The 27,560-nt window shown below is 60.4% G+C and overlaps 2 protein-coding genes across 5 annotated transcripts; one reads left to right on the top strand and one right to left on the bottom strand.

Moving 5' to 3' along the window:
• Window positions 1–63: 63 nt before the first annotated feature.
• On the top strand, window positions 64–8,951 carry Creb3l3 (cAMP responsive element binding protein 3 like 3). 4 transcript variants are annotated; one of them, XM_021648909.2, is made up of 11 exons: window positions 64–777; window positions 1,328–1,405; window positions 2,410–2,541; window positions 2,908–3,205; window positions 4,197–4,303; window positions 4,825–4,962; window positions 5,619–5,725; window positions 6,804–6,872; window positions 7,236–7,320; window positions 7,624–7,720; window positions 8,119–8,951. In XM_021648909.2, exons 3-11 carry the CDS (start codon window positions 2,410–2,412, stop codon window positions 8,493–8,495), a joined length of 1,410 nt encoding a protein of 469 aa, XP_021504584.1. In that variant the 5' UTR covers window positions 64–777; window positions 1,328–1,405; the 3' UTR covers window positions 8,496–8,951. The 4 variants fall into 4 exon arrangements, with proteins under 4 accessions (XP_021504584.1, XP_021504585.1, XP_021504582.2 ...); XM_021648910.2 differs by having other exon boundaries at window positions 1,328–1,413; XM_021648907.2 differs by lacking the exons at window positions 64–777; window positions 1,328–1,405 and adding an exon at window positions 1,517–1,705.
• A 1,872-nt stretch (window positions 8,952–10,823) lies between these two features.
• Thop1 (thimet oligopeptidase 1) lies at window positions 10,824–23,463 on the bottom strand. The gene is made up of 13 exons (XM_021648903.2): window positions 23,304–23,463; window positions 20,590–20,802; window positions 18,109–18,257; window positions 16,559–16,666; window positions 15,502–15,604; window positions 14,808–14,968; window positions 14,020–14,155; window positions 13,430–13,793; window positions 13,087–13,288; window positions 12,365–12,551; window positions 12,139–12,267; window positions 11,665–11,801; window positions 10,824–11,499 (listed from the first exon to the last, which is right to left on the bottom strand). Exons 1-13 carry the CDS (start codon window positions 23,317–23,319, stop codon window positions 11,344–11,346), a joined length of 2,061 nt encoding a protein of 686 aa, XP_021504578.1. The 5' UTR covers window positions 23,320–23,463; the 3' UTR covers window positions 10,824–11,343.
• Window positions 23,464–27,560: the final 4,097 nt, after the last annotated feature.

Here is a 27,560-nt window from a genome sequence, read left to right as displayed (position 1 = left end):
CTGCGCTGTGCTCTGTGGGGCGTCCCCGGCCTCCTCCGACTGCAGGCTCCTGCCAAAGAGGTGCCCGGAAGTCCCTTCCTCCTGAGACTGCCCTTGGCACCTCGTCCATTCACTGACTTCCCAGCAGCTTCTGGCCAGACATCGACCACGTAAAACTCCTCGACAGGCCTCAAAGCCCTTCATGCCCCGTCCCCGTCCCTTCCCTTCCTTCCCCCTCTCTTCCCTGCACTAATTCTGGCCCTCTCACCCTCTCTCCGTCACCTCTCTCCAAGCCTCAGCTCTAGGATTCCCTGGGACCCCTTTGGCTCAAGCTGTGCCCAGGGGTTCGGCCCTCTGCTTTCGCTCCTTCTGACGCGGTTAGCGGTCGCCGATGTGCTCGTTTCCTGCACAGGAGCTTGCTTCTCTCCCCCCCGGGAAGCGTCACCTCCACCCCGTCCTTCTGCTCCAGCCTCAGGAGGGCCCTGGATGCCTCGCAGTGCTCCGTCCTGCCCCGGGGCCTTTGCACAGGTGACCTCTTCCGCCTGAAGCCCTCTCCAGCTCTCCACCCCTCGGCTGACTCGGTCTCCCAGCCAGGACTCCGGGTGGCCCCTGCTTCTGGCCATGGACTCGGCTGGTTGCTTCCTGGCGTCTGTCTACCGAGATGTGGCTCATCCGGCCGCTTGTGGATAATTGATTGGTCAGGCCTAAAGCAATGGCAGGCGCACGGGAGGTGCTCAACGAGCAAGCATTGATTGTGCACCCGCTGTATACCCACCCTCTTCTGGGCAACAGCATCTGGTAATGACCTACAGAGTCTCTGGAGGCCTTTGTGGCTGGAGCAGAGGCGGGAGTGGGGGTGAGGGTTGGAGTGAGGGTTGGTGTGAGGGTGTGGAAGGAAGTCGGGAAGCAGATGGACACGGCAGACGGGGCTTTGAGGGCTGGGAAGGAGTTGGCAGAGAGTTTGCCCAGCAGGCACAAAGCCTTCTGCCCCCCCTCCCACCCACCCCCTCCACACACACATAGGGCAGGTGTGGTTAGCCAGGAGGTGGAGGGATCAGGAGTTCAAGGTCCATCCTCAGCTGCACAGTGGGAGGCCAGGCTGGTCCAGGGAGACAGATGTGGCAGAAGGCCATCACAGGCACAGGACAGGCTCCCGAAGGCAGGTGCAAAGGCCCTGGGGTAGGAAAGTGCAGCATTTATAAATATTTGTCCGCTGAGTTCATGAGGGGCCAGGTGCTTCGAGAAGGGATTGATTACCACGTGGGACAGTGGGGGACACTGGGCGGGTGGCCCCCCCACTTGGCTCCCTCGGAGTGAGGAAAACGCCCACTGTTTTCCTCTTTCGCAGGTGCGGCGAGGCCCGCCCAAAGACCCTGGCTCTCGTGGGGGACCCAGCATCCGGTGACGCTACACAGAGACAGTGGCTGTAAGTAGGTGAGAGGTCGCCGGGCCCCGACACCCCAGACTTTGCTCTTTGGCCCCTGGAAAAGCACGGGGCAGATAACGGTGGCCCCGCCCCCGCTCCCTCCGTCGCCATTGGCCCTCGGCCCTGCCCGTCTCCCCCATGGCCAGTTGGCGGCGGGAGCTGGGCCGGGAGCTGCTGGCCCGTATTTCAGCATCCTTTGGGGGTGGAGACGTGGCAAACGGAGCCTCGGGCTGCGCCGTGGACCGGGAGGGGGCTGCCACGGGCGAGGGGCTCATGGATGGGGACAGAGCGACTGGAAAGGTGAGGGGCCACAGGCTGGCAGGGCCTCAGCACACCGGGAATACCGAGGCTGGAGCTGGAGCGGGGCTGCCATGGGACCCCACAGCCCCCCAGGACATTCAGGACGGGTTGAACCAGGCGCCGGTCTCTAGAAGAGATTTTGTTAGCTTGTTTTGGTCTTTAGAGACAGGGTTTCTCTGTGTGGCCCTGGCTGTCCTGGAACTCTCGCTGTAGACCAGGCTGGCCTCGAACTCACAGAGATCCGCCTGCCTCCCGACTGCTGGGATTAAAGGGGTGCACCACCACTGCCCAGCCTCTCTAGAAGTTTCTACATATATATATGTATATGTGTGTATATATATGTATGTATATGTGTGTATAGATATCACACTGGCCATGTGGATCGCTAGATTTTTGCTTGTTTTTTTGTTTTGAGGCTTGTAGTGGTAGACCTGGCAGGCCTGGAGCTGGCCATCCTCCTGTCTCTGCCTCCGAGAGCGGAGGGGACAGCCTCACACCACCACGGGTTTTAAAGACTCCTGGCTTTCTGCTCCCAGCTCTGTTTACACTTTAAGCAGACTGGCAGAGACCCGGCCTAGCGGCCAAACAGAAGTCACATTTGGCCTGGACGGACCTGGGTGGTGCGTGTGCGTGTGTGTGTGTGTGTGTGTGTGTGTGTGTGTGTGTAAACAGATGTGACCTGGCCCCCTCTCTCCTTGCTTCAGATGTCGTCCCCTGCCTGTGCCATGGGTCCCCTGGACAGCGTGGAACTCCTTGACCTGCTGTTTGACCAGCAGGATGGCATCCTGAGAAATGTAGAGCTGGCTGAGGGCTGGAGCCTCGCCTCGGAGGGGCAGGTGAGGGTGTCTGGGGGACATGTCCAGCCACACGTCCAGCGCTGGGGAGGGGACACGTGCAGGACACGCCCGTGGCCCCCCTGGCCTGACCCGGGCAGCTGGTAGCCCTCACCACAGCCTTTCAATAGTAGCTAGATCGTCCTTCTAATGGGTGTCAGGGGTCAGGCGGAGAGAAGGCAGGCACCACCCAGAGCCAAACAGCCAACTTCCAACTCCTGTCTGCTCACTGTCCGGAGCTTTCCCAGCTGTCATTTCACGGCTGTTGGCTCTCAGACGCCTCCCTCCCTGAGACAGAGAGGGCCAGGATTTGCCAGGCTCACACAGCAGTCTGAATAAGCAGGTGTCTTCTCTCCACGCCCCATCTAGAAGGTTCTACCACATTCTGACTCTGATGACTTCCTGACTTCCATCCTGGGGCCTGGAGACTCTGACCCCAGCTCCCCCCTATGGTCCCCCGCCGACAGCGACAGTGGCATCTCCGAGGATCTACCCTCAGATCCCCAGGACACCCCTCCCCGTAGTGGCGCTGGACCAGCTGACACGGCAGCCAGGGGTCATCCAAGCCAGCAAGGCAAGGGGCCCTGCCCCTCCTACCTGCCCAGGACCCCGTGCCCTGTGCCTCCAAGGACACAAGTCCTTGAGTCCTCCGTGGCTATTGACCTGGGTGAGTATGGGACCGATGGACACCCTGGGGTGGGAGACACGGGGGGGGGCATTTCACAGATGGAGGGGACCCTGGGAGGGGAGCCTGCCACCTCAGGCCTGAGACACACACCCCCTCTGGCGGCTCGGATGACAGACAGACGGGGTTGAGGAGACAGGGTGGCCTGAATCTGGGTTCCTCCAAGTATGGTGAACTCAGTAGGTGCTCAATAAAAGCTGGGGAGATTCCAGAGCCCTGGCACAGGAGCAGATAATGCCCCTGAGAAGGACAGCTTATCAGGGGCCACCCCACAGATCAATAATGATTTACTTCGGGGACATGGATCAGCAACCCTAGCCAGGGAGAGCCCCAGCCCAGGGGAATTGGGTGGCCTCTGGCTAGGCTCCACCCCGACCACGCCCCCAGCCCCTTTCTGGGGCATTGGAGGCGGGGCTCCACCCTGACCACGCCCCCAGCCCTGTGAGCCGAGGCATTCATTCCGTTGGTTACCTGCTAAAACCCAGGCTCAGAGCGGCGAAGCCCCCTTCCCAGGGTCACGCAGCTCTGCACAGCCTCATCAGAAACCCGTTTACTGCCCCGTTTGTGCTGTGCAACAGCATGTCTCCTGCGTGCTGGCCATCCAGAGCTGCAGGCCGTACGTGACACTACACGACTCCCTTACAGCATCCTGTCCTCCATAGCCCCATGGCACAGAGCCGCAAACTAGGATCCTTTGTATTGCGTCTTACGGCAGAGGAGAACTGCTACAGAGGGCCACATTCCCTTCCCTTCAGGCAGGAGCTTGGCGGCGCACGCCTTTAGTCCCAGCGCTGGGGAGGGAGGCAGAGGCAGGCGGATCTGAGCTCTAGGCCAGCCTGGTCTAAGAGTGAGTTCCAGGACAGCCAGGGCCACACAGAGAGACTCCGTTTTTGAGGCTGATGTGGGCACTTGCCGGGGCTGGCCGCTGAGACTAAAGGCCCGATGTCCTCTCTGTCCCTTCCCTGCCGGCCAGACATGTGGAGCACGGACACGCTGTACCCAGAGGAGCAGACCGGCTCGCCCTCTCGCTTCAACCTCACCGTGAAGGAATTGCTGCTATCTGGTGGCGGTGGGGACTTGGTAGGTCCTGGATACCAGGAGGAGCCCATGTCTGCCTTGAGCAGCCTCGGACACCAAGGCCCAGAGCGGACCTGGGTGCACCTCAGTCCCAGACGGTGTGTCCTGGGCTGGCCCTCTCCAGTAAAGATCAGAGAGACAGACAGTCAGGCAGGCAGAGACAGAGAGACAGACAGACATACAGAGACAGGGACAGAGAGAGACAGGGGGAGACATGGAGGCAGAGAGCGAAACACAGAGAGACAGACAGACAGAAAGCGAGGGGAAGGGGACCACTGCTGAGGCCCAGCCCAGAAAGCTAGGAGAGAGGGTTAGGACTGCACTGGCCCCACATGCCAGTCACTGTGATCTGCCCCACCCTCAGCCCTGAGCCCTCCCCCCACCCGGCTCTCTCAGGTGGGTCCTGAACTTGAGTTCCTCCTGCCTCTGTGGTCCTGGGTGCTCGGGTGACAGGCCTGTGCCCTGCTTATGTGGTTTTAGTTTTGGAGTCTGTGTCTCTACTGAAAGCCCCTTCGTTTCTATAGCAACAGCATTCCTTGGCCGCCTCCCAGCTCCTGGGGCCTGGGAATGGGCATTGCCAGGAGCTGGTGCTGACGGAGGATGAGAAGAAGCTGTTGGCTAAAGAGGGGGTGACCCTCCCCACCCAGCTGCCTCTCACCAAGGTATGTGGGCCCCGGGATGTCTGCACACGTGTTGACGACTGGGTCTCACTTCATAGCCTGGGACCAACGTCAGCAACTCTGCCTCTACTTCCTGGTGCTTCAGTGACGTTGCGCCTGCTGTATGTGGCACTGGGAGGGAACCCAGTAGCCCAGGCTGGCCTCGAACTCACAGACCTGCATGCCTCTGCCACCACCCGAGTGCTGGGGTTAAAGGCTTGTGCCCGCACCTCTAATTTATCAGATTTTTCCTGCTCTTTTACACGGATGGACAATAAGGTGCTGTTTCTAGGGATCGCCACCAGGAGGCGCTGTGTCCCAAGCCACCATGACAACCACAGAGTTTTCGGACTGTGGGTGGAGGACAGCGTTAGAGCCCTGGAAGCTTAGCGACCAGTGGGAATGTAGGGAGAGGGTGGACACAGCGTCCTCCCAGCATGCATGGCGCTCTGGCTTCCATCCCCAGCACCACAGAGACCTGGCAAGGTGGCACACACCTGTCGCACTCAGGAGGGGGAGGAGCAGGAGTTCAAGGCCATCCTCGAACCTCTGAGTTTGAGGCCAGCCTGGGCTACGTGAGACCCTGCAAACAGGCAGAACTCTGGTTGGGTGTGTGGTTGGGGACAGCAGGGGTTGACAGAACACCCCCTCCTCCGCAGTATGAGGAGCGAGTGCTGAAAAAAATCCGCAGAAAGATCCGGAACAAGCAGTCAGCCCAGGAAAGCAGGAAGAAGAAGAAAGAATACATCGACGGTCTGGAGAGCCGGTAAGGCGGGCCGCGGGCCGCCCCTCCTAATGGAAACCCGGGCAGGGGGGTCAGAGTTTGTGTCCTAACAAAACTGTGCCACTCCGGGACACATTGTTCTTCCCTGCTAACGCCAGGAGTTCAAGGACCGCTAGGGCTGGCCCAGTCATTCATTCGTTCATTCATTCATTCATCTGCGTGTGTGTGGTGCCTCCGTGGGAGCTGGAGGACAACCTTGGCAGTTGGCTCTCTGCCTCTCCCGTGGGGGGCTGTGGGGGTCAAACTTGGCTCCTCAGGCCCGGCGACCCACAGAGCCGCCTCTCAGGCCTGCTCGGCGCTGCGTGGGGTCAGCCCTTGCCTGAGTGACAGCAGGCTGGGAGGTCCTCAGGTGGGACACAGGGTGGAGGGCTGGAAGCCCTTGGCACAGCCCAGGCTGCGGGGATGACAGGTGGGAACGGGGGTGCTACTCAGCAGGAGGACCCACACTCACATCCAGGCATCTGTGCACCTGTGTGGTCCTGCCATGCCAGCACTCCAGGAGCTGAGGCAGGGGGATCCTCTGCGGCTCACTGACCATGGCTCGCTGGTTCCTGGAGCTTGCTGCCCTCTCTGGGGGACCCGATCCGATTCCCAGCGTCTGTGGCTCCCAGCCACTGTGATGGCAGCTGCAGAGAAAGCAACTCAACTCCCGCTCCTGCGGGGAGGGCCTGCACAGGCGCAGATAAAAACCACCAAAACCGCCTGGCCTGGGACTGGAGAGACAGCCCAGCGGGGACAGCAGCCGCCTCTCCTGGGCTGGCCTCCCAGCACTCACAGACAGCTCACAACCCTCTGTAACTGTAGCTCTAGGGAGCTGGCGCCCCCCTTTGGCCTCCATGAGAGATACTGTCCCCACAATAATAACAACCACAGTGCTTTCAAATAAAAAGAGAGAGAGAGGCCGAAGGGGGCATTGGAGCCACGCCCATCCTCCACAGGAATGCCCACGCCACAGAACACATAAGTGGCTGTCAGGCTCGGGCTACCTTCAGATGAAGCCTCAGTGGGGCTGGTGGGTGACAGACGTGTTCTCAGCATCACCCGGTCCTTGTCCTCACAGGATGTCAGCGTGTACCGCCCAGAACCAGGAGCTGCAGAGGAAGGTTTTGCATTTGGAAAAGCAGAATCTGTAAGTGTGTGTTGATACGGGGCATGGGGAAGGGATCCTCTAGGGAGGGACAGAGGATGATGGGGCTCTCAGAGAGCCAGAAATGAGACCTCGAGGAGAGGAGTTCCATGTGGGGCTTCACCGGTTGTGTAAGAGTTGGCTAGGGAGGCAGTGGCTATACGCAAAGCCCTATGGGATGAGCAAGAACCAGCCGCAGACACTGGTGGCAGAGGGCGGAGCCCGTGCAAAGGCCCTGGGGGGGAACAGAGTGCTGCGGGGAGGGCCTTTTAGGAACGCTCGTACGCCATTGAGGCTGAGGGGTTCCAGAAAGGGCAGGGAAGCAGGGTGGAGGGCGGGGCTCAACAGGCTGTCCTCCCCCGCAAGGTCCCTTCTGGAGCAGCTGAAGCACCTGCAGGCCCTGGTGGTCCAGTCCACCAGTAAGCCCGCCCACGCGGGCACCTGCATAGCGGTGAGTCCTCCCTGCGGCCATGCTCGGGGTCCCCAGGACTGGCGGAGTGCTTGGTCTCAGTGGAACAGGCGGTGGGGACTGAGCGTCTTCAATAGCAGAGGCTCATAGCCTGGCAAGGTGGGACAGCCTCGTCCCGGGAAGAGGAGGCAGGGGGATTGCTTCGGGTTATATATAGGTCAGCCTGGGCTACAAAGTTAAAATGAAAAGTCACATCCGCCTCCTGAAACTCCCCTTTGGCTAGCTGGACCTCAAGGTGCTCACGGGTGGGGGAAGGTTGGGGTGACCCAGCCCCATCTCTGGCAGGTCCTTCTGCTGTCCTTCGTCCTGATCATCCTCCCCTCCATCAGCCCTTTCACCTCCAACAAAGCCGACAGCCCCGGAGATTTCGCGCCAGTGCGAGGTAGGTGGTGCCAGGCCTTAGAACCCCCGGGGGAGGGCGAGGTGTGCTGGGCCCCGAAGCCCATCCCCAGCACCATAGAAACCAGGTGAGGTGGGCGGGCCTGTCGCCCAGCACCGGGGAGGTGAAGGCAGGGAATTGTCTCAGAGCTATCCTTGGCAACGTAGGACAGCCTAGGCTACCAGAGACCCCTGACCAACAATGTGAACCATGGAACACACACACACTCTTGCCTGAAAACCAAAAGCTTATTGCTGTGGAAGTTGGCGGCAGATGGCGCAAAGAATCAAGAGCTTCGGTGCCAAGGCTGCTGCCTGAACCTCAATCCCCAGATCGGAGAGGTGGAAGGGGATGGGCCTCCGCCTGCATGGTTGCCCCCCTGACTCCCCAGTTCTCCTCAGTGTTTTCCAGGACCCTCCACAACCACGCCGCTCCCCGCGTGGCTCCCGACGTCACCCCCGGGGCCGAGGTCCCAGGACCCTGGCCCGACGCCGGCACGCCCCACCAAGGGCCTCCCTCCGGCAGCCTCGCTGCAGACTGGGGCAATTTTCTGGAAATGCCAATGCTGGGCGGCCCGACGGAAGAGCTGGACAACTCCACCCTGCTGCTGGTCAACTCCACGGAGGAGCTGGGCAGGGCGGCCCTGCTGGCCTGGCTGCAGCCGCTGCTCGGCCCAGGCCGGGTGGGGCTGCAGATGGCCGAGGAGCAAATGTGGCTGTCCTGGATCCCCACGTGGCTCAGGGTCCGTCTGCTGCAGGGTGCCCTGGGAGAGCTGTGACGGGCGGTGACGGGCCCAGACTCACGGACAACCCCCGGCCTGACGGAGCCTCCTGGAGGTGCTGACCCACAGATTAGGTGGAAGTGGGGCCGCCAGGCACGAAGACGTGAAGAGCCTGGTGTAGGACATGGCCTAGATCCCCTTACCCAGACAGACAGACACTTTACACATAATCTCGATCCCCAACTCTCCCTTGATCACCGGGCAGATGCAGAGCCTGTGGGGGCCAGGTTTCAACACGGGCTGCGGCTGGACTTTAGAGGGGGTCCTGCCCGAGGACAGCCATCTTCCTCTTTTCTTTCAGGGATAGGGTCTCACTCTGTAGACCAGGCTGTCCTTGAACTCACAGAGACGCGCCTGCCTCTGTCCTGAGTGCTGGGATCACGGGCCTGTGCCACCTGGCTGATCCCTCCTTTTCTAAGACTGTGTCATTTTCAATAAAGTATTTTGGCAATACTGGCGCTGTGGCTCAGTGGGTAAGGCTGGTAGGCGTGAGACCCTGGCATTCCTCGGCGGCAGCGCAGGAGCCGGGCTCGGTGGCCCACAGCTGCCATCCCAGCACTGGGAGATGCTGAGGCTCGGCAGTTCAAGGCCGGGCAGCTCGTGGGGACACACCTTCCATCCCAGCCCTGGGGGCCGAGGGCAGCTGAGTTTGGGGCCAGCAAGATAGTGTATGGCAAGAGTTCAAGGGCATCTTTGGGCCCACAGGGGTTTTGAGGGCAGCGTGGTCTACATGAGACCCTGTCTGTACACAGCATTTTGATAGTGAAGGTGGCTGGGGGCTCCGACTGGCCACAGCCTGGATTGGGGCTTGACTGGCACCCTAGACGTGAGCTCAGCAGTTTGGAGAGTGGCATAGGGAAGGGCATCAGCCAAGGATGGGCCCGTGCCTCCCCGAGGGTCTTGGCTGCCCGCTCTGGTTTATGGGTGGGGACGCTGAGGCGTTGAGTGGCTCAGCCCAGCGTCCCTGGAGAATGAATGAATGTCTGGCCTTGTGGGTTGTGGGCACAGGAGGAGGGCAGCCATTGCAGGAGACAGTGCTAACGGGGGGATAAATCTCGAATCGGGCATGGTGGTCACACTTCAAATCCCAGTACTCAGGCACAATCAGGGACAGCTCTGAGTTCAAGACCAGCCGGGACAGCCAGGGCTACACAGAGGAACTGTCCCAAATCCACAGAAATAGACTTGGGGCAGGTGACATGGTCTGGGGGTTAGCCTCAGGCCCTGAGGTTGAGCCCCAGCCACGCGTGCCAGGAGTGGGGCCTGTCTGAGCATAGCCAGATGGATCCTGAGGGCACCTGGGCTGGCAAGCTTCAGGTAAAGCCAGGCGCCCTCTGTCAGGGGAGTGAGGCAGGTGGGGAGGGAGGGGGACACAGGACCCTGCTCTGGCCCCCACACGTCAGGGGCCCCGCCGAGTCTCCGCACACGTGCACAGAATACACACAAGGTCTCCCGGGTGCAGCCTGAATTTGAGATCTACCAGCCTCTGCGGCCCAGGGCTGGATTACAGGCGTGCCCCACTGCCCCCCGTGCGTTTGCCATCTTTTAAGACATGGGCTCAATGGCCGAGTGTTCCTTCTGCCACCATGAAGGAAGTTCACCTAGCCCTGGCCGAAAGCAGCAGTTTTCCTTCTCTCTTCAAGACAGGTAGCCCTGGCTGTCCTGGACTCACTTTGTAGACAAGGCTGGCCTTGAACTCACAGAGCTCCATCTGCCTCTGCCTGCCCAAGTACTGGGATCACAGGAGTGCGCTACCCTGCCCGGCTCATCCTTTCCTGTATGCCCGTGTGCGGGCAGGAGTCCTCGGGGGCAGGGTGACACTGGTCCCAGGAACTGGAGTGAGAGGCAGGTGGCTCCCTGAGCCTCAGTCTGCAGGAGCAGGACCTCCGGGCCACAGCTCCCTCCCACGCCCACGCAGACACGGGTGCAGTACCCAAGCAGGCCAGAAGGGGCAGCAGACACCCCGACCTGGAGCTACAGATGTGACTGGCTCTGGCGCTGCACCCTGGGCTCTCTCCAGCCCGGCCTGTCTTCTAGGCTGACTGGCCAGGGGGCCCAGGCTGACAAGGGCCACGGCCTTGTGAAACCTCACAGCGCTGGGGCCGCAGACCCGAGCACGCATGCCCGTTGCTTGACGCAGGACCCGCAGGGCCCATGCTGACCTGGAGTTGCTCACCCGCTGCCTTGCCACGCCCCTGAGCCCAGATGGGCTGGGGGCGTGTGGTACCCGAGGATCAGGGTTGATCTCATGGCTTTCTTTGCCGTGCCCACCAGCCTTCAGATACTGTGTGTCACAGTCCGCTGTTTGGCAGTCGGAGACCAGCCTGGGCTACGTGTCTTTTTTTTAATGCAGATTTAATGGCAGCTAGAGGTCGCAATACTGTACACAGCCAGCGAGTGGCCGCGCCTCACCGAGGCTTGCTCCCCACCTTCCCCCAGAAAGGTCCAGAAACCGCTTGTTGAGAACATGACCCTGAGTGACGCACTGGGCAGCTAACCCTGGCACCATCCCCTAGCACCCTCCAACAGCTGGACTGTCATGTGACCCAAAAATGTCACAGCCCAGAGCACTGGGACAGCAGGCCACGCCTGTGGGCAGAGCAGTGCAGAGGGAGGGGCAGGCAGGGTGCCTGTGTGAAGGTTAATGGCTGCCTGCGCTGCAGGGGACAGAGAGCCACATCCACCACCAGGTGCTGGGGAGGGGCTAGTGCAAGAAGGAAGCCACTGGGGCAGCCTGAGGCCAGGGGACCTGGAGCCGGGTATGACAGGGTGGAGAATGACCCCCAGCTCATCCGTAGGCCCCAGGCTGGCTGGGCTAAGGCACAGGGCGGCAAGTGGGGAGCGGTCAGCAGGCAGGAGGCTCGTTCCCCTCGACCTGCAGACCCTTGCTCAGGAGGAAGGCGTCCTGCTTGGGGTCACGGCCCAGGAACTGCTTCAGCATGGTGCTGGCATCTTCAGAGCCCCCCGGCCTCAGGATGCTGGTCCGGTAGTCCATGCCAACCTGGGGGCAAGGGGGGTGGGGCGGGCATTAGGGCTCCATTCACCAAAGGGGAAGCCTCGATCTGGGGTGAGCATCTCCGGGGGCTGCAGGGCCCAGCTCCGCCCACTCAGAGGCTCCCGAAGCCGGAGGCCGCTCTGCTCTAGCTGGCTGAGGGGCGGCGCTCACCTTGGGGCTCAGCACGCCCTCCTGCTTGAAGCGAGTGTGGAACATGTCCATGGAATACACCTCACTCCACAGGTAGCCATAGTACTGGGCGTCGTAGCCACCCGCCAGGTGCCCGAAAGTGGCTGGCATGTTGGTCCCTGCACAGACACGGAGCAGTGAGGCGTAGGCTGCGGTGCCCACCTTGGGGAAGCATGGGCTGGGCAGGGGCGCATGGGGCCACGGTGACAGGCCCCAGGAACTCTGAGCTGTCCTGGGATCTGCATGGTGTTTGTACATGAAGTCCCACGTGCGAGGCCTTGAGTGAGGCCAGTGCTGTGGCGGAGACTGGATATTGTGGGCACGAGTCAAGGCCTCAGGAGGACCAGGCGAGGCTTGCATCTCCTGAAGGCCCTGGAGGGGCCCATACCGCAGCTCTCTGGAGTGGGGACAGCGGGGGGGGGGGGGGGTAACACTAGGTGGCCTGGGAGCAGTTACCTGGAGTGGCAGGCACCCCAAGGATCTCTTGGCAGAGCCGGGCATACTCCTCAGCTGGGTCTGCGTCTGTCTGCGTGTGCAGCGCCTGGTCAACCTTGGCAAGGACAATCTGCCGGAGGTTGAAGAGACCTTGGGGGGAGGTCAGAGGTCAGCCTCAGCTGCGGGAAGCGCCAGCACTAGGCCTCCCGCCAGGCTGAGCCCTGGGGGCCGCTGTGGCCAGCCTCACCTGCGTTGGCCTGGCGGGACTTGATGAGTTTGTCGAGCAGCTCCTGAGGGGCCTCGCTGCCCGTGCGGTAGTGCCGGGACATGCGCATCAGCGGCTCCTTCTCCCATACCCAGTTCTCCAGCATCTGCGAGGGCGCCTCCACAAAGTCCCGCTCCACATGCGTGCCGCTGAACATGGCAAACTCCGCCTGCGGCGGGCACCACCTTAGGCATCCTGGCGTCCGGGCACCCACTGGGCCTCAGCGCCTGTGCAGGCGGAGCAGGTGCACGCCCCTGGCTCCTGCACATGGATGCCGCGGGCCGCCGAGGCCGTCGCCCTCTCCCTGCCTCTGGTCCCCAGCCTGACACTAAGATTCCCGCGGCCCTGGCTCTGCTTTCCTGCAGACTGCACCGACGAGCCCAGGGCTGGGAGAGGCTCCGCGCTGAACTGTACCCCAAAGCCACCTGAGATGCGAGTGTGGGGAGATGTTTGCCTAGAGATGGCAGCGTGAGGAGGGAAGGGGCCTGCAGCAGGCCGCCACTACAGCACAGGAGAGGCGGGTCAGCAACAGGGAACCCGAGCTAGGAGCCAACCCAAACGGTGGGTGAGGCTCAGCCGTCTGCGCGGCACACACATGCACACACTCCCTCACATGGGGAGCGAGCGATCGAGTGTCATGGAAACACTTCACACAGGAGGGGGCCCTGGCCAGTTCCGTGGCCTGCACGGGGCCCCGCACACACCTGTGAGCAGAGCTGGTGCATGACATGGCCGAACTCGTGGAAGTAGGTCTCCACCTCGTCGTGCTGCAGCAGCGAAGGCGTGTCGGGCGTGGGCTTGGTGAAGTTGGCCACCATGGCCGCGATGGCCAGCTGCCGGCTGCCATCTGGCCGAAGGCAGCCGGGCTGTAGGCCGAAGCAGGCCGCGTGGCCGTACTTCCCTTCCCTGAGGGAGGGATGAGGTCAGAGAGGGCCCGGGCACCCAGAGCAACAGCCAGCACGTGGTCCCCGGGCATGGCTACCATGGCTGGTGGGGGCAGCACGGTAGAGTGGCGGTGACCCGAGTCCCGGCAGGCCCCGTGCCCACCTGGGGTACAGGTCGAGGTAGAACTTGCCGATGTCGTCCCCCGAGGCGGCGTCGCGCACAGAATAGAGCTGCACGTCCTCGTGCCAGGCGGGCCCCTCCTCCAGCGTGAAGGCCAGCCCCAGCAGCTCCTGGTAGATGGCCAGCAGCCCCTGAGTGACCACCTGCATGGGGAAGTACTCCTTGAGCAGGTGCTGGTCCACGCGGTAGCGCGTCTCCTCCACCTGGTTCATGTAGTAGCGCATGTCCCACGCGTGGATGCGCCCATCGAACGGCAGCCCCCGCCTGGTGCACTCCGCCTCCTTCAGCTCCAGGATCACCGCGCGCTCCTGCTCGCCCAGCGGCTTCAGCTTCTGCGCCAGCTCGTCTGCGGGGGCGGCACTGTCACCCTCGGCCACCCTCGGGCCCCGGGAGAGGGCAGCACCCCCCAGCATGGACACAGGTCTGTACCATCACCCCAGAGCTCCAGGACGGGCCAGCAAGGGCAGCTGCGAGCGGCAGCCGCTGGACGCTGACGCGCTGGTGAGCAGGGACAAGGGCCCTACAGGCTGAGGGAGTGGGGCGAAGCCGAGCCGCCTGGCCGGGGTGGCTACCTAGGAAGGTGGCTACTGTCTGGCTGGTCTTGGCCATGTTCATCTCCAGGACATAGTCGGCGTGTGTTTGGAACCCCAGCAAGCTGGCCTTCTGCGCCCGAAGGGACACCAGCTCCTTCAGGATGGCACAGTTCTCCTGCAGGGATACAGGCAGCTCCAGCTCTGCACCTCCCGGCCAGGGGCGCGGGTTTGGAGGGCTCTGGGCCGGCTGTCCTGGGACTGGCCGTAGGCCGCGCTGACCTGAGCACGCAGCAAGTGGACCTGCCACGAACCCGCCACAGCAGACCAGTGGGGATAAGCCCGGCTCCATGCAGTCAGCACAAGGGAAGAGCAGGCCGCCCAGAACAATGAGCACAGTGCCCGGAGCTCGGGCAGCCATTCCAACTGGGTGGCCTGGCCACTCTACCGCCAGACCACACGGCAACTCACACCCAGGAGGGCAGGGGGCCTCGCAGAGGCAGCACCAGCCACGAGGGGTCCTCGGAGGCCAACGGAGACCTTCAGTGAGGAGCGGCACTCGGGCCCCAGTTACTCTAAAGCCCACGGAAGTGAGGACAGGCGTCCCTGTCCCCGACTGTCCCGCTGCGGCCGAGCCCCTCAAGGGCAACTCCCAGGCTGACACGCAGCCAAGAGCACGGCAGCACGGGGGCCAGGCGCCACACCTGCTCTACGGCTAATGGGGACTGCTGTGCGGGACCAGCAGGTGTGCTCGAGAGCGGGGGCCAAGGTGGGCGACGGCGGCAGGGCGCCAGGGGAGGCCAGCATGGGGACAGGCGGCCGCTCCGCACCTCCTTGCAGCGGCAGTTGAAGGCCTCCTCCAGCAGGCGGCGCGTCTCGGGTACGTGGCACTTCTTGAGCAGCGGGAAGTAGTGTGGGTACTTGAGGGTGACCTTGAGCTTGCCATCCTCCGTCTTCTCCAGCGAGTTCAGGAAGTCCTCGGGGAGCCCGCCTGTGGGTACAGCGGATGCTGTCAGGACACAGCCTGGCGGGCGGGCGGGCAACCCCGACACGATGCCCCAGTCGGCCAGTGAGTGCCGTGAGGGCCAAGGAGCGTCTAGGTGGCCAGCCCAGGCAGGTGAGACGCAGGGGAGGGGCCGTGACAGTGCACCCCTGCAGCAGACACGCTGAGGTCCTTAATGTACCAGAGGGCCAGGGGGTTACAGGCCCAGGGCGAGGGCCCAGACACCACAAGTGGGCGCTGGTCCTCTAAGGTCCCGGGCCAGGGCCAAGAAGCACCACCCCTTGTCCCGGCTAAAACCCATTCTGTGTGGTCGGGCGCCTGTGGGGCCCTGGCCACCGGCTAATAGGAAAATGCCAGGACGGCCATGGCTGCCTCAGCTCAGGGCACCTGCAGCAGACGGGACCTGGGTCAGCAGAAGCCAGCTCCTGCCTCCCAAGGAAGGATGTCTCCAGCGTCCTCAGCTGGCCTGAGGACCCTCCCTCCCCCCTCCCCGGCCCCACCCCAGCCCGTGGCATGCCCACCCAGCTCCTCTCGCGTGAAGGGCAGGAAGGTCGTGTCCTCATTCAGATTCTTGTTGAAGTCGATGCACAGCAGGCTCAGCCTCTTCTTGATGCTCTTGATCTTCTGCAGAGACACAGCAGGCCGTGAGGGGCGCCAGCCTCTGCCGCCCCCCAGGAGCCCTGCATTGGCGTCCTCTCCCAGGCTTCCCCGGTGGGGAGGACCCTCGGCCTGCAGCCTGAGCTCTGGGCTGTGGAGATGGAGATGGGGACTTGCTGTCAAACAGACAGAAACGGATGGGGTGGCCCTCTGCTAAGCAAGGCGGGGGGCTGGGCTCCGGCCATGGATGGCACAGCTACGGGAGCTTCTCAGCAGATCATTCGGGGACAGGAACTGGGGCCACAGGTGGCCCTTGGGGACAGGAACTGGGACCACAGGTGGCCCGCAGGGACTCCTCGGCCTCTGCTGGGCATGGGCGCAGGCCGGGAGACGCCTCCGACTTCCTCAGAGCCAGCCAGCCAACAAGAGCTGGGGACCAGGCAGGGAACGCTAGGACGCACTGCCCCCGGGAGGCCCTGCCCTGGCCCACCCTGCCAGAATGCGGGCTCGCTGTGACAGTGGCTACGCAGGGGCCGCTGGGCCAGCTCTGTCACAGTGGATCTGGATGCTGCCCTCAGCAGGTCCAGGGCTCTGAGGCAGCTGGCGGCCTCTGGGGTGGGATCACCTTGGCGGGACCCTCCACTCAGGAGCTGCCTTGCAGGGCATCCACAGAATCACTTCCTTTTTAGGGTCTGTGCAGTGCCGGGCCACCTGTCCTCAGCGATCCAGTTAGCTGTCACCCTGCTCTGCGGCCTGATGCAACAGCGCGACAGCTGTCTCTGCGCGTGCCAGGTCTTCAGGGCAGCCCAGGAAGGCACGCCTGGGACCCACATCCCGGGCCAGGCAGAGCCAAGTGCGGGCGGCCCTGACGGTCTGGGTTCAGTGACTAGCTACAGAGCTGCTTCTCTGGCTCAGGCCCAGGCGGAGGACACAGATCTCGGGAGGCCGGGACTGGAGAGCTTGGGGAGGAGGCACACTCACCTCCTGTGTGTCCTGAGGGAGGTGGAGCCCGTTCCTCCGGCCCAGCTTGATCAGCCGCTCTAGGTAGCGCGCTGCCTCAGGCCGCAGGGAGTCCTTTGGGACTTTCTCCTAGAAGCAGCCAGCAAACACTCACGTCAAACACCAGGTGACAGCAGGGTAGTCTGTCCCCTTCTGTGGCTCTCGCCCACACCGTGGCTTGAAACCACCTGTGACTACAGCTCCAGGAGACTCGGTGCTAGCTTCTGGCCTCCACGGGCCGCAACACACATGAAGACACCCACAAACAGACACAAAACATACATGAGATTCAAACAAACAAACAAAAACCTTATAAATCGACTTTTATGTGCATTGGTGTTTTGCCTGCATGTATGAGGGTGAGGGTGTTGGGTCTCCTAGATCTGAGTTATGCAGTTCTGAGCTGCCATGTGGGTGCTGGGAATTGAACCTGGTCTTTGAGGAGCAGCCAGTGTGCTGACAATTGAGTCATCTCTCCAAGCCCCCAAAACAAACATCTTTTTGTTTGTTTGGTTATTAGAGACAGGATTTCTCTTCGTAGCCTTGGTTGTCCTGGACTCACTTTGCAGACCAGGCTGGCCTCGAACTCAGAGATCCGCCTGTCTCCGCCTCCCGAGCGCTGGGATTATAGAAGTGCACCAAGGAGCCCAGCTAACAAATATCTTAAACCAACCAGAAACCCACAATCTGATGGTGCGGGTTCGAGGGTAGAGGTGATTGCAGCCAAGTCCGCAGACCAGAGTTCAATCACCAGACCACAAACAGTGGAAGGAGAGAACCGCCTCCACAGGAAACAAAATCATAAGTGATTAAGTGATTACACAGCCAGGCACGGAGACACCCGGAGACGGAAGCTCCTGAGACTGAGACAGAGCATCCGTTCCAGTCAGCACAGGTTACGGAGAAACCCCCCCCAACCCCAGCATCACAACAGGACCCCCAGTCTTGACCACAGCCCGCCTCGGCCGGGGCCACAGCGCTCCTGGCTGCACAAAGGCCGACCAACAAGGCTGGCGTGAGCTCCGAAGCAGAATTTTCTTTCTGTTCTTTTCTTGGTGTAGGGCAGACAACCCACCCGAGCTGTGCCTCGGTGGCCCTCCCCTCTCCCGTGGGATTCCAGGCAGGGCTTGGCCACTGAGGGTGCAGCCCAGGCTGGCTTCCAGCTCATGACGGAACCAAGGATGGCCTGGAGCCTCCTCTACTGGCTAAGGGCGAGATGAGAGGCATGCATCCTAACACTGTTTTATCCCAACTGGTCCCGGCAGGCCTTGAACTCCTGATCCTGCTGCCTCAGCCTGTCAATCACATCCTACAACTGTGTGATAATTACAGGTATTTCAACAACAGAAACCTTGGCCCCAGTGAAGGTGCCAGCACGCTGGGCCTGCACCCCCAAAGTGGCTCTAGCCCACAGCCCGCGCGGACAGTGGCATCAAGGCCACCAGCCGCGCGGCAAGCAGTGTGCCAGTGCAGAGCCAGCGCCCCGGGGCCTCGCTTCCTTCCGCCCGGGCTTCTGCCGACCCGCCACCCACCTGAAGCCACACGACCCTCTGGTACACGTCCTGCCTCATGCTCATCTCCACATCGAACTCCGAGAGCTTCTTGTCAGCCTCTGTGCTGGCTGTGCGGATGTCCTTGCACGGGGACACGTGCTGCGGGAAGTCCAGGACATTCCTCTGCACTGAGGGGGACACGGGGACACGTTGAGCGGAGCAGACCCTCGGGCTGCCCTCGGAGACCCTGCTGCCCCCGGCCAGGCTCAGGCATGCTGACGGAGCGCTGGGCCCACGCCCTGCTCACGCTCGGGCAGGCACTGAAGCCATCTTAGCGCCGTGAGACAGGAGCAAGCCTCAATTTGGAGCTGCACAAGCTTGAACGCTACTGCGCTTGGCCTGTGAGCCAGCCAGTCCCTTCCCCAGCAGGAAGCCAAGAGCACAGGCCATCATCAAATCTGTGCCTGTGCACAGCAGCGCCCACAGCAGCCAGAGGACCGAGGACCATGCAGCCACCAACAGGAGCGAGGCTCTGACACGCACAGCGCCAGCCAGAGACCCAGGTGCAGAGACCCAAAGAGTCCAGAGGCAAGGAGCAGAGGTGCCGGGGTGCGGGATGGGCCAGGGACGGCTCAGTCTGGGTGGTGGTGACCCTGTATGTTTAGCCCGTTGGCCACGGAGAGTGTCCCTGTAGAGACAGCTGCACGACGCTGGCCAGCGCAGGACGGACCTGGTCCCTTCAGCACTTCAGCTGCCCATAATCAAGTGACGAGCCCCGGTACACGGTGGGCGGCAGGGGTGGGGAGGCCCCAGGAACCCCGAGCGCAGGAAGGCCCCGGAGGGGAGCAAACTCGACACGGGCCTCCACACGGAGTCCCCGGGGACCAACTGAGACGCCGCGAGGGCGCAGCCCAGACCCACTTGTTTCTTTCTTTGTTCTTTCTGTTTTGGAACAAGGTCTTGCCATATGCCCCAGGGGAGGCCTGAACTTAGGGCAATCCTCCTGCCTCGGCCTGCCGAGTGCTGGACTCAAGATGTGCACCACCACACTGGGGTTCATCTTGCTTTTCTTTCTGATCTGTCCAGCCCCCACAGGGAAGGAAGGGCTGTGGGAGAGGCTGGCAGGGGCATCAACAGATGCCTGGTACAGTGGCGCTAGGCCAAAGGAGGCTCCGCTGGGCGATTCCTACCTCAGCCCTGAGGACGAGGACACTGCTGGATGTGTGAAAGGAAAACAGGCTAAGGACTCAGCCTTCCTGGCTGAGGCTGGAGCAGGCAAAGGAGAAGTCGGCTGCATCTGAGGGGAGTGTAAGGGTTTCCCCACAGGCAGCCTGACGAGGGGGAGCAGGCTGATGGCAGGCCCATCTGGACCACACCTGGGGATGCGGAAGGAGCAGCCTGCTGGACCCGAGGCGAGAGGCTTCAGCATGGTCCTCGGTCCTCTGGCTGCTGGGGGTGCTGCTGTGCTCAGGCACAGGATCTGATGATGGCCTTTCCTGGTCCACCGGCACACAGGGGCTCTCGGTCCTCCAGGCTGCTGTGTCTGCCGGGCCTGAGGCAGAAGCTGTCCTGCTTGGTGGCAACACCTAGCATCGCATTATAGAAACAGGGCAGAGGCAGGACAACACAGGAGGATGTGAAAAGGGGAGCCATGATGGCCACGGTTCAGCCCTGGAAGGGGCCTGAGGCAACGAGGCCAAGAGGTGAAAACTTGGGGATCACACATCTCCCCGCACCAGGAATGTTGCCACGCTATCAGCAGACTCCCTGTGGAAGTGTGGGGCAGAGACAGGAGGATGGCCGGGACTCAGAACAGTGTGTCAGGCACAGAAGGGGGACTCAAAACAAAACAGCCAAGGAGCTGGCGCAGCAGGCAAAGGTGTCCGTCAGCAGGCCCACACATGACTGTGATCCCCGCACAGTGGGGCGAACAGGAGGATGCAGGCACACTTCCAGCCCACAGAAAGACAAAGAACCTTCAAAGCATCAAAGAATGGGCCAAAAACACTGACCGCCTGTCACCCCAGCACGTAGGAGTCTGAGGCGGGGGACTGCAAACTTGAGGCAAGCCTGGGCTACGCAGTAAGGGCTTGTCTCAGAACACAAATGAACAAGGGAGATGGCCAGTGGTTAGAGCACCTGCAAGGGACCCACAGGACCCGGGTACCGTTCCCAGCACCACTCGGCGCTTCACAAATGCCTGTGGCTCCTGCTCTAGGGGACTCGACACCCCCTTCTGGCCTCATTCGGAACTGCACACATGTGTACAGACCTTTCTCTAGCTGCTGGGATTAAGGATGTGTGCCACAAAGCCTGGCTTAAAAAGAAAAAAATCCTTAAAAGAAAGAAAACAGAGTCAGACCAGGGCTGTTTGTGAGCTCAGGCAGGGGCTGACACCGGCAGACAGAAGCCACAGAGAAGTAGGTTTCAGGCTGTCCTGAGCTGGCTCCTATGGCCACGGTGCAGGGAGGGGCAGCAAGGGGGAATACCCCCCCAGACCCGAGACACTCCTGAGCTCACCCGTGTAGGTCACCTCCACATCAGCCAGGGCCTTCAGCGTGCTCTCGTAGGACACGTCCTCGAAATCCTGGGAGCCCACGCGGTCGTACACACGCTTCGTCTGCTCCATGAGCTCCTTGCTCAGCGCCTCGATCTGCTGCGCACTCAGGTCCCAGCGCAGGAGATTCAGCGAGGAGCGCGGGGGTGCCGCGTCCACAACGTCCCCAGCGCAGGCTGCCGGGGCGGGAGACACGGACTGAGCCTCGGCCAAGGTGTGCCTGCCCACCGCCCTCCCCCCGGGACCTGCCCGGGGCGGCGATGTCAGGAGCGGAGACATAGCCGCACCCCGGTTGTTCAGGTCCTGGGGTGTAGGGTGTCCTCACACAGGGGCCCAGCCCCTCTCTCCGGCTGAGGAACCCTGCTGCTTAGGCAAAGGCCGTCCTAGAAATGGAAGCCCGGGCTTCGGCCGGCTGCACCCTTTCAAGGTTTCCAACTTCTCCCAAAAAGGAGGGTCCAGAACCACTTGCTGGGAGGCCGGCCCTGAGGGGCTTCCAGAAGTCTGTCTCCCTACTGTCCCGTTCTCCACACCACGTTGGCGCCACAAGCCATCCAGCAGCATGCCATTCAGGATTAGGTGTGGCCCTCCACACCCCTGGGGCTGGCAAGCTGTAATTAAGGCCATTCCTGCCCCTCTCGGGCCTCACTGACGAGGGCGCATGCAAGTGGGGCTGGCGGGACCAGGAGAACAGCTCAAGGACAGGTGCCACGGCTGGCACAGAACAGGAGCCACCAGCAGCTGCTGCCGCTGACCCCACAGCCCCGGCAAGGCCGCTGGGCACCGCCGATGGACAACCCACAGCCGCGGAAAGCAAAGGTGGGATGGCACACACCGGCCCTAGAGCACACCCGAGCCTTAAGAGACAGCAATGAAGGCCGTGGAGACGGGGTGGCAAGGGCAGGAAAGGGGGCTCCCCACCAGGAGATGGACTGCGACGGGGTGACTGGTGCCTGCTTTAAGTCCCCGGGAGGCTGGAACAAGAGGATTCCACGCCTGAGGTCCAAAAGGAGAAGGTAGGGCAGCCATGGTTCAAATAAATAAAAATAAAAATAGGGACGGGGTCGTGGCTCAGTGGGCAGGGCGCTTGCCTAGCGTGCACAAAGCCCTTGCTCCGTCCCCACCACCATAAAATCAGGTGCGGAGGGGCACGCCTGTCATCCCAGCACTTGGGAAACTGAGGCAGGAGGATCTCTAAGTTCAAGGGCAGCCTGGTCTATAGAATGAGTCCGGGATAGCCAGGGCTACACAGAGAAACCCTGCCTTGAAAGCAAAAAGTAAGGAAGACGGGCAGCAGTTAGGAAGCTACTCAGTGTCAACCCCTGGCCTGCCTGCACAGGCGCATGCTCATGGCACACACATGGGCGCGCGAACACACGTACGTGCACACACACACACACACACACACACACACGTAAACCAAGGGCTGTACAAGTGGGAACAGGGCCAGCCACGAGAACAGAGAGAATCCAAAACTTCTGGAGAACTAGGATTGCAACATGTTTCTGTAAACACCTGGATTAACGCAAGTTCCCGTGTAGCAAGAAATTCTAACTATTCCTGCTTCCATGAGCCTGGTCACAATTGGGGGATGATCCCATGGCATGAGATAGCACATCGGTGGCAGCCCGGAGAGGCGACACACACCCTGGGCCACACAAGGTCACAGACCACCCTTTGGGATTTTTTTTTTTAAGTGGCGCTACCCAGGGCACCACGTTTTCCCGTTTAAGGCAGGAGCACTTGCCGAGTTGCCGAGGCTAGCCTTGCAAATTCTGGAGGTGAGATCCTCGTCTCTGTCCCACACTTGGGAAGACAGGCCGGCACCGGCTCGGTTCCTGGCTCTGGATTAAACAAATCCAGGGGACGCCAGGGTGGTTGAGCAGTTGAAGGCGCTTGCTGCCAACCCGGACGGCGCGAGTTCGATGCCCACGACTCACGAGGTGGAAGGAGGGACAACTCCCCGTGAAGATCCCTCCACACACACCAAATACCATTAAATAGAAGCCAAACACGCCCCTCATCTTCCCGGGAGGCTCTACACCTGAGGATGGGATCCCCGCCCGGCGGCTGCGCCATCGAGGATGCTCCCCGCCCACCAGGCCCGGCGAGAGGAGGATGGGTCTTCCAGCCAGCCCTGCCAAAGCGGCGTGACCACTGTCCTCAGAAAACGGTCAAGGGTGCCTGCCCGCTCTTCCAGAGCACCGGGGTTGGGTTCCCTCGCCACCGCCTGGGGAACTGACTAGAGGTGCAGAGGATCCCCACACTCCTGTGGCCTCCGTTCCACACACGTGCACACCCGCCACACACGTAACTAAAAAGAACAAACCCTGAAACCACGGAAGGATGGAGGCGCCGCGGGTACCCCGACCCCTCTAAACGCCAGCGGGCGCCCGTTCCGAGCACCCCGGCTGGCACGCCGCCGTCTGGGGTAGCCTTCCCGCAGCCGCGCGTTCACACCGCGTGCGGGCTCTGCTCGGGCCCCCGTCGGCTGCCCACCCCGCTCCAGGCCGAAGGGCGGGAGGCAGGCGCAAGGCCGCCGCTTTCGCAGGCCGGTGTGCCAAGGGGATGAAGTCACGGGAAAGTTAGTTCATTCATTCCGCGGAGGAGGGGTCGGGGTCGGGAGCCCCGCGGGCTCCACCTGCCGGAGGGGGCGGAGAGGGCGAGGGCCGGCCAGTACCTGCGGGGGGCTTCATGGCGGCCGGCGGCGTGCGTGCGGGTGGTCCTCCTGTCGTCTGGGCCGCCCGGGGCGCCTCGACTCAGCTCGGGAGGCTCCGGCGCCCTCGCTCGCAGACTTAAGTGCTCGCCGCCCGCGCGCTCGGAGCACGCTGGGAAGGCGCATGCGCGCGAGGGCTGCCGGGCGTCCGGAGCGCGCACGCGCGGGGACCGACCAGTCTGGCGTCGGCGCATTACGGTTCCGCCCCTGTGGTCCTGAGGCGGCCGCGCGGACGGGGCGGTTTTGCGCGTGCGCAGAGCACAGCGGGCCCCGCGATTGGCCGTCAGAGGTCGGTGGGCTGGGCCTTCGGCTCCACCTTAGAGGCCAGGATGCTGTTTCCATGGGAACCTGACACCGCTCTTTCTTGCAGGCTTTTTTTTCTGGGACGATTTTGCTTCATTCAGGCTGTGTGCTTGGCCTGTTCGTTCATTTCCTTTCCTTCTGTTCTTCAGCCAGGGCCTCACGTAGCCCAGGCTAGCTTCACACGCTCCATGTGGCCAAGGCTGACCCTGAGCTCCAGATCCTTCTGCCTCCACCTTCTGAGTTCTGGGATGACCTGAGCGCGCCACCTTGCCTGGCTACTCTTTCCTTCCCTCCCTTCCTTCCCCTCTCTTTTTTTGAGACAAACTCTCGTGTAGCCCAGGCTGGCCTGGAGTTTATAGTGCAGCCAGACTTCAAATTCCTAGCAACCTCTCGTCCCAGCCTCCGGGTTTCCGGGACGGCCAGTGTGACCGCCATGGTCTTTGTCTTTGTCTTGCCTTGTTTTGTTTTTTGAGCTGAGTGTGATGGTGCACACCTGCTACCTGCCTGCCAGAGTAGCCTGGGCTTCATTCCGCGCCTGGAAAACCGCAAGCCTGTAAGACCTGGAGTCTCACAGCTCAGGAGCCCAGGATCGCGCCCTTCCCAGGAACACTCACAGAACACAACTCAATGCAAACGCAGGAGGTTTATTCCAATCACAATAGGGTCACCCATCCAAAGACAGGAGATGACCCCGAACGTGTAAAGCACAAGGTTTTTATACCTGAAATTCAGACCACTTTTGCTCTATACATTGATTGGTCAGCAAGAAGAGCATGAAGATAGTTTACAGCTGGTGTAGATAGTTTACAGCTGGTGTAGATAGTTTATAGCTGGTGTAGATAGTTTACAGCTGGTTATAGATAGTTTTTCTCAGAACAGTTCACCCTGCCCTTCAAGAGCTACCTGCACCTGGCTTCAATTCAAATAATCTCGGTCGTTTTTCTCATTCCCGGGTAGTCCCTCAAGCCAAACAAACAAACCTCGACTACATCACGCCAGGCAATTCGTTGGTGTCTTGTTGCCGGCTGTGATAAATCACTCTGCTTTAAGCAGCAACAACAGACCTCGAGATGGCTCAGTGGGTAAGAGCGCTGACGTCCAGAGGATCGGACCAGATCCCAGTACCCATGCTGCCAGCCACTCCAGCTCCTGGGACCTGACATCCTCTTCTGGCCTCTGCAGGCTCTGTGTGCACACAAATACATAAGCAGACTCCTTTTAAACATAGATTAGTGGAAACAGCTTATTTTAATGCGCAGCTCCAGGTTCAGGCCCTGGAGGTAATCAAGCCAGTAGGATAACGCCACTGGGAGGCCAGTGCCTGAGCGCTACTGACCTGCTCGCTTTCTCCAGTATCACAGTTCAGGATCTGCTCAGGGATGGGCCTGCCCAGAATCAAGATGGGTTCAGTTGACAGGCGTACCAAGATCACCCCCACAGGCAATCGCAGATGCCATCTCCCCAGCAGTTCCATCTGTAAGACCTGGGGTCTCACAGCTCAGGAGTTCAAGATGGCGCCCTTCCCAGGAATTCCCACAGATCACAACTCGATGCAAAAGAGGTGTTGTTTTTTTTTTTTTTTATTCCAATCGCGATAGGGTTGCCCCGCCAAAGGCAGGAGACGACACCCCGAGCATGCAAAGCACAGGGTTTTTATACTTAAAAATCTGGGCACTTTTGCTCTATACATTGATTGGTCAGCAAGAATAGCATGAAGATAGTTTACAGCTAGTTGTTTGCAGTTTTGGGCCCTTTGTGAGTTTTCTCAAAACAATTCACCCTGCCCTTGTTTTTTTAAAAAACTATGTCAGAGCGGTTCATCCTACCCTTTGAGAGCTATCTGCCTCTGGCTTCAATCCAAGGCTATCTCGGAGCAGTTCATCCTACCGTCCGAGAGCTCCGTGCCTCTGGCTTTAATTCAAGGATGGGAGTAGTCACAGCTGTTTTTCTTTTACAGTTGTTTGCATTCTCGGGTGGGCTCTCATTCCTCCCCCCTTTTCCTTTTGCTCCAATTTTAACCCTAAAATTGTGGATCAACCTTAGAAAGAGGTTGATACTGCCTCTGGAGCATCAGGACCTGAACCGCACTTACACGGTCCCTGACGAAGGCGAGTAATCAGTTGACAATACAGGGTGCTATTGTGACAAGGAGCAAAAGGGTAGCAAGGGGTCCCAGTAAGAGAAGCATATAGGGGAGCAGTCCATTAAACCCACTCCAAAAAGGAGATTCTATTAATCCTCATCTCCTTTTTTCAAGATCTTCTTGTGATTTTTTTAATCTTTCCTTTCGCAATGCCTGACTTATTAGTGTAAAAAACAGCATTGCTCCTGTAGGGCTAAGCAGATTCCTCCTTTTTCAGCCGTAAGGAGATCTAATCCCCCTCTGGTTTTGGAGAACTACTTCTGCTAAGGAACTGAGCTGGTCTTGGAGGCCACTGATAGTGCTCGAAAGCAATTGTACATCACTAATTAACTGTTGGGACAGTTAGTTGTATTTATACAATGAAACACCCAAAGCAGCTGACCCAGCGCCTATGGAGGCAGTCAGCCCAATTCCCACTAACAGAGGACTGAACTGAATGGCTCTCTTCGTTCTTCCAGCCATTAAGTGAAAGCTGGGGACTGGGACCGGCTCATCCCCTGGAATGATGCTAATATCAGGGAGTAAGGTTGCCTGTACACAGGTCCCAGTCCAATCTGCGGGCAAGAACGTATAGGCTTCATTATTCCCGCATAAGAACACAGTGTTATTGTCAGGGCAGAGAGCTGTGGAGATGTTGATTGTTGAATCACAAACCGTAGCATCCCCTACAGGGAGAGCTGAGCTACCATTTTTGTAGGGTTTTGTCAAGCAGGTAACATCTTGGTTGAAGAGAGGCTGCACTCTCAGAGGGGGTGCTGGGTGGCAGGACCCCTCAGCAGTGGAATAAGTGGCGTTAGAGGTGGGGAGTGCCAGAGGAACAGGCCGCCTTTGTCGGAGGCAGAGCCAGCAGTCACTTGCAAGCAAAGGATTGGTGTCATTGAGGAGGCTATGAGTGGCAGTAATAGCATCTACAGTCTGGGGGTCTACAATAAGGTTCCCTCTACTATCAGGAAGAACCAGAGGGTGGTAATTGAGGGACGGGTATTCTTTCTCTATTAACTCTTCAATTCACTGTTTAACCTGTTCTTATCTAACCTGATCCTGCAGCCCTCCTCCGTCTGAGAGGTGAATCGGAGGTACCTTACTCCAGCATACAGGCTTCCCTACCATCCCCGAACAAGGGGCTTGGGGTAATTTAGATCCCTGGCCTCCTCTTGGCACGTTGTGGGACCAATCGTCTATCTTCATGGCCCCCTGACTTGGTTCAATATGGCAGTGAAATAGGTGATGTTATCTTTTCCAGTACCTTGTTGCACAGCCCCAGAGCAACCGCTATGCACAGCCTGTTGATAGGTATCACAAGGGCAAGGCCCAGGGCGCCCATTTACATAAGGAACCATTTTAGGCTTGGTTACACAATGCCATTCTAAACTTGGGAGTGCTCCCCGAAGGTTGCAGGGCTCTATATGCCCATGTATCGCCACACTCAACTTGCGCATAGGCCTCGCCGGGCCCCCAAATCTCACCGTCTAGTAAGGCTCTGCCATTCATCACCCCACCCTTTCGGTCACAGGGTTTACCATGCACTGCTTCCAGGGCCTCCCGAGCCCGGTGAGGATCACCGAAGCTCCCGTCAGTAGTTACCCAATCGAGTACAAACAGCACCACCCCGAGGCACCATTGTCTGTCCACTTTGCTGGTCGGAGAGTTCATCGTCCCTGACGAGTTTCAGTTTTAGCGGGCTGCTGGAGGCTTGGACTTTCCGGTGTCGGCAGGTTGATGAGGAGCAGGCTTGACGTGTGACGCATGGATCCAGGCTGCGATGCCCTAGCTTT

The sequence above is a fragment of the Meriones unguiculatus genome, chromosome 17 (genome assembly GCF_030254825.1).
Source record: "Meriones unguiculatus strain TT.TT164.6M chromosome 17, Bangor_MerUng_6.1, whole genome shotgun sequence".
Classification (NCBI taxonomy): domain Eukaryota; kingdom Metazoa; phylum Chordata; class Mammalia; order Rodentia; family Muridae; genus Meriones; species Meriones unguiculatus.
Note: the sequence above shows the minus strand (reverse complement) of the source record. Positions and strands in the feature narration are given on the sequence as shown.

Excerpts from the sequence above, each read along its gene's own strand:
- Creb3l3 (XM_021648907.2), top strand. The coding sequence starts at position 1,544 with ATGGCCAGTTGGCGGCGGGAGCTGGGCCGGGAGCTGCTGGCCCGTATT. Across the intron at positions 7,321-7,623 it reads ACGCGGGCACCTGCATAGCG|GTCCTTCTGCTGTCCTTCGT; the intron begins GTGAGTCCTCCC and ends CATCTCTGGCAG. Across the intron at positions 7,721-8,118 it reads AGATTTCGCGCCAGTGCGAG|TGTTTTCCAGGACCCTCCAC; the intron begins GTAGGTGGTGCC and ends AGTTCTCCTCAG.
- Thop1 (XM_021648903.2), bottom strand. Across the intron at positions 14,969-15,501 it reads CTTCACGCGAGAGGAGCTGG|GCGGGCTCCCCGAGGACTTC; the intron begins GTGGGCATGCCA and ends CTGTACCCACAG. Across the intron at positions 13,794-14,019 it reads GACAGTAGCCACCTTCCTAG|ACGAGCTGGCGCAGAAGCTG; the intron begins GTAGCCACCCCG and ends CCGCCCCCGCAG.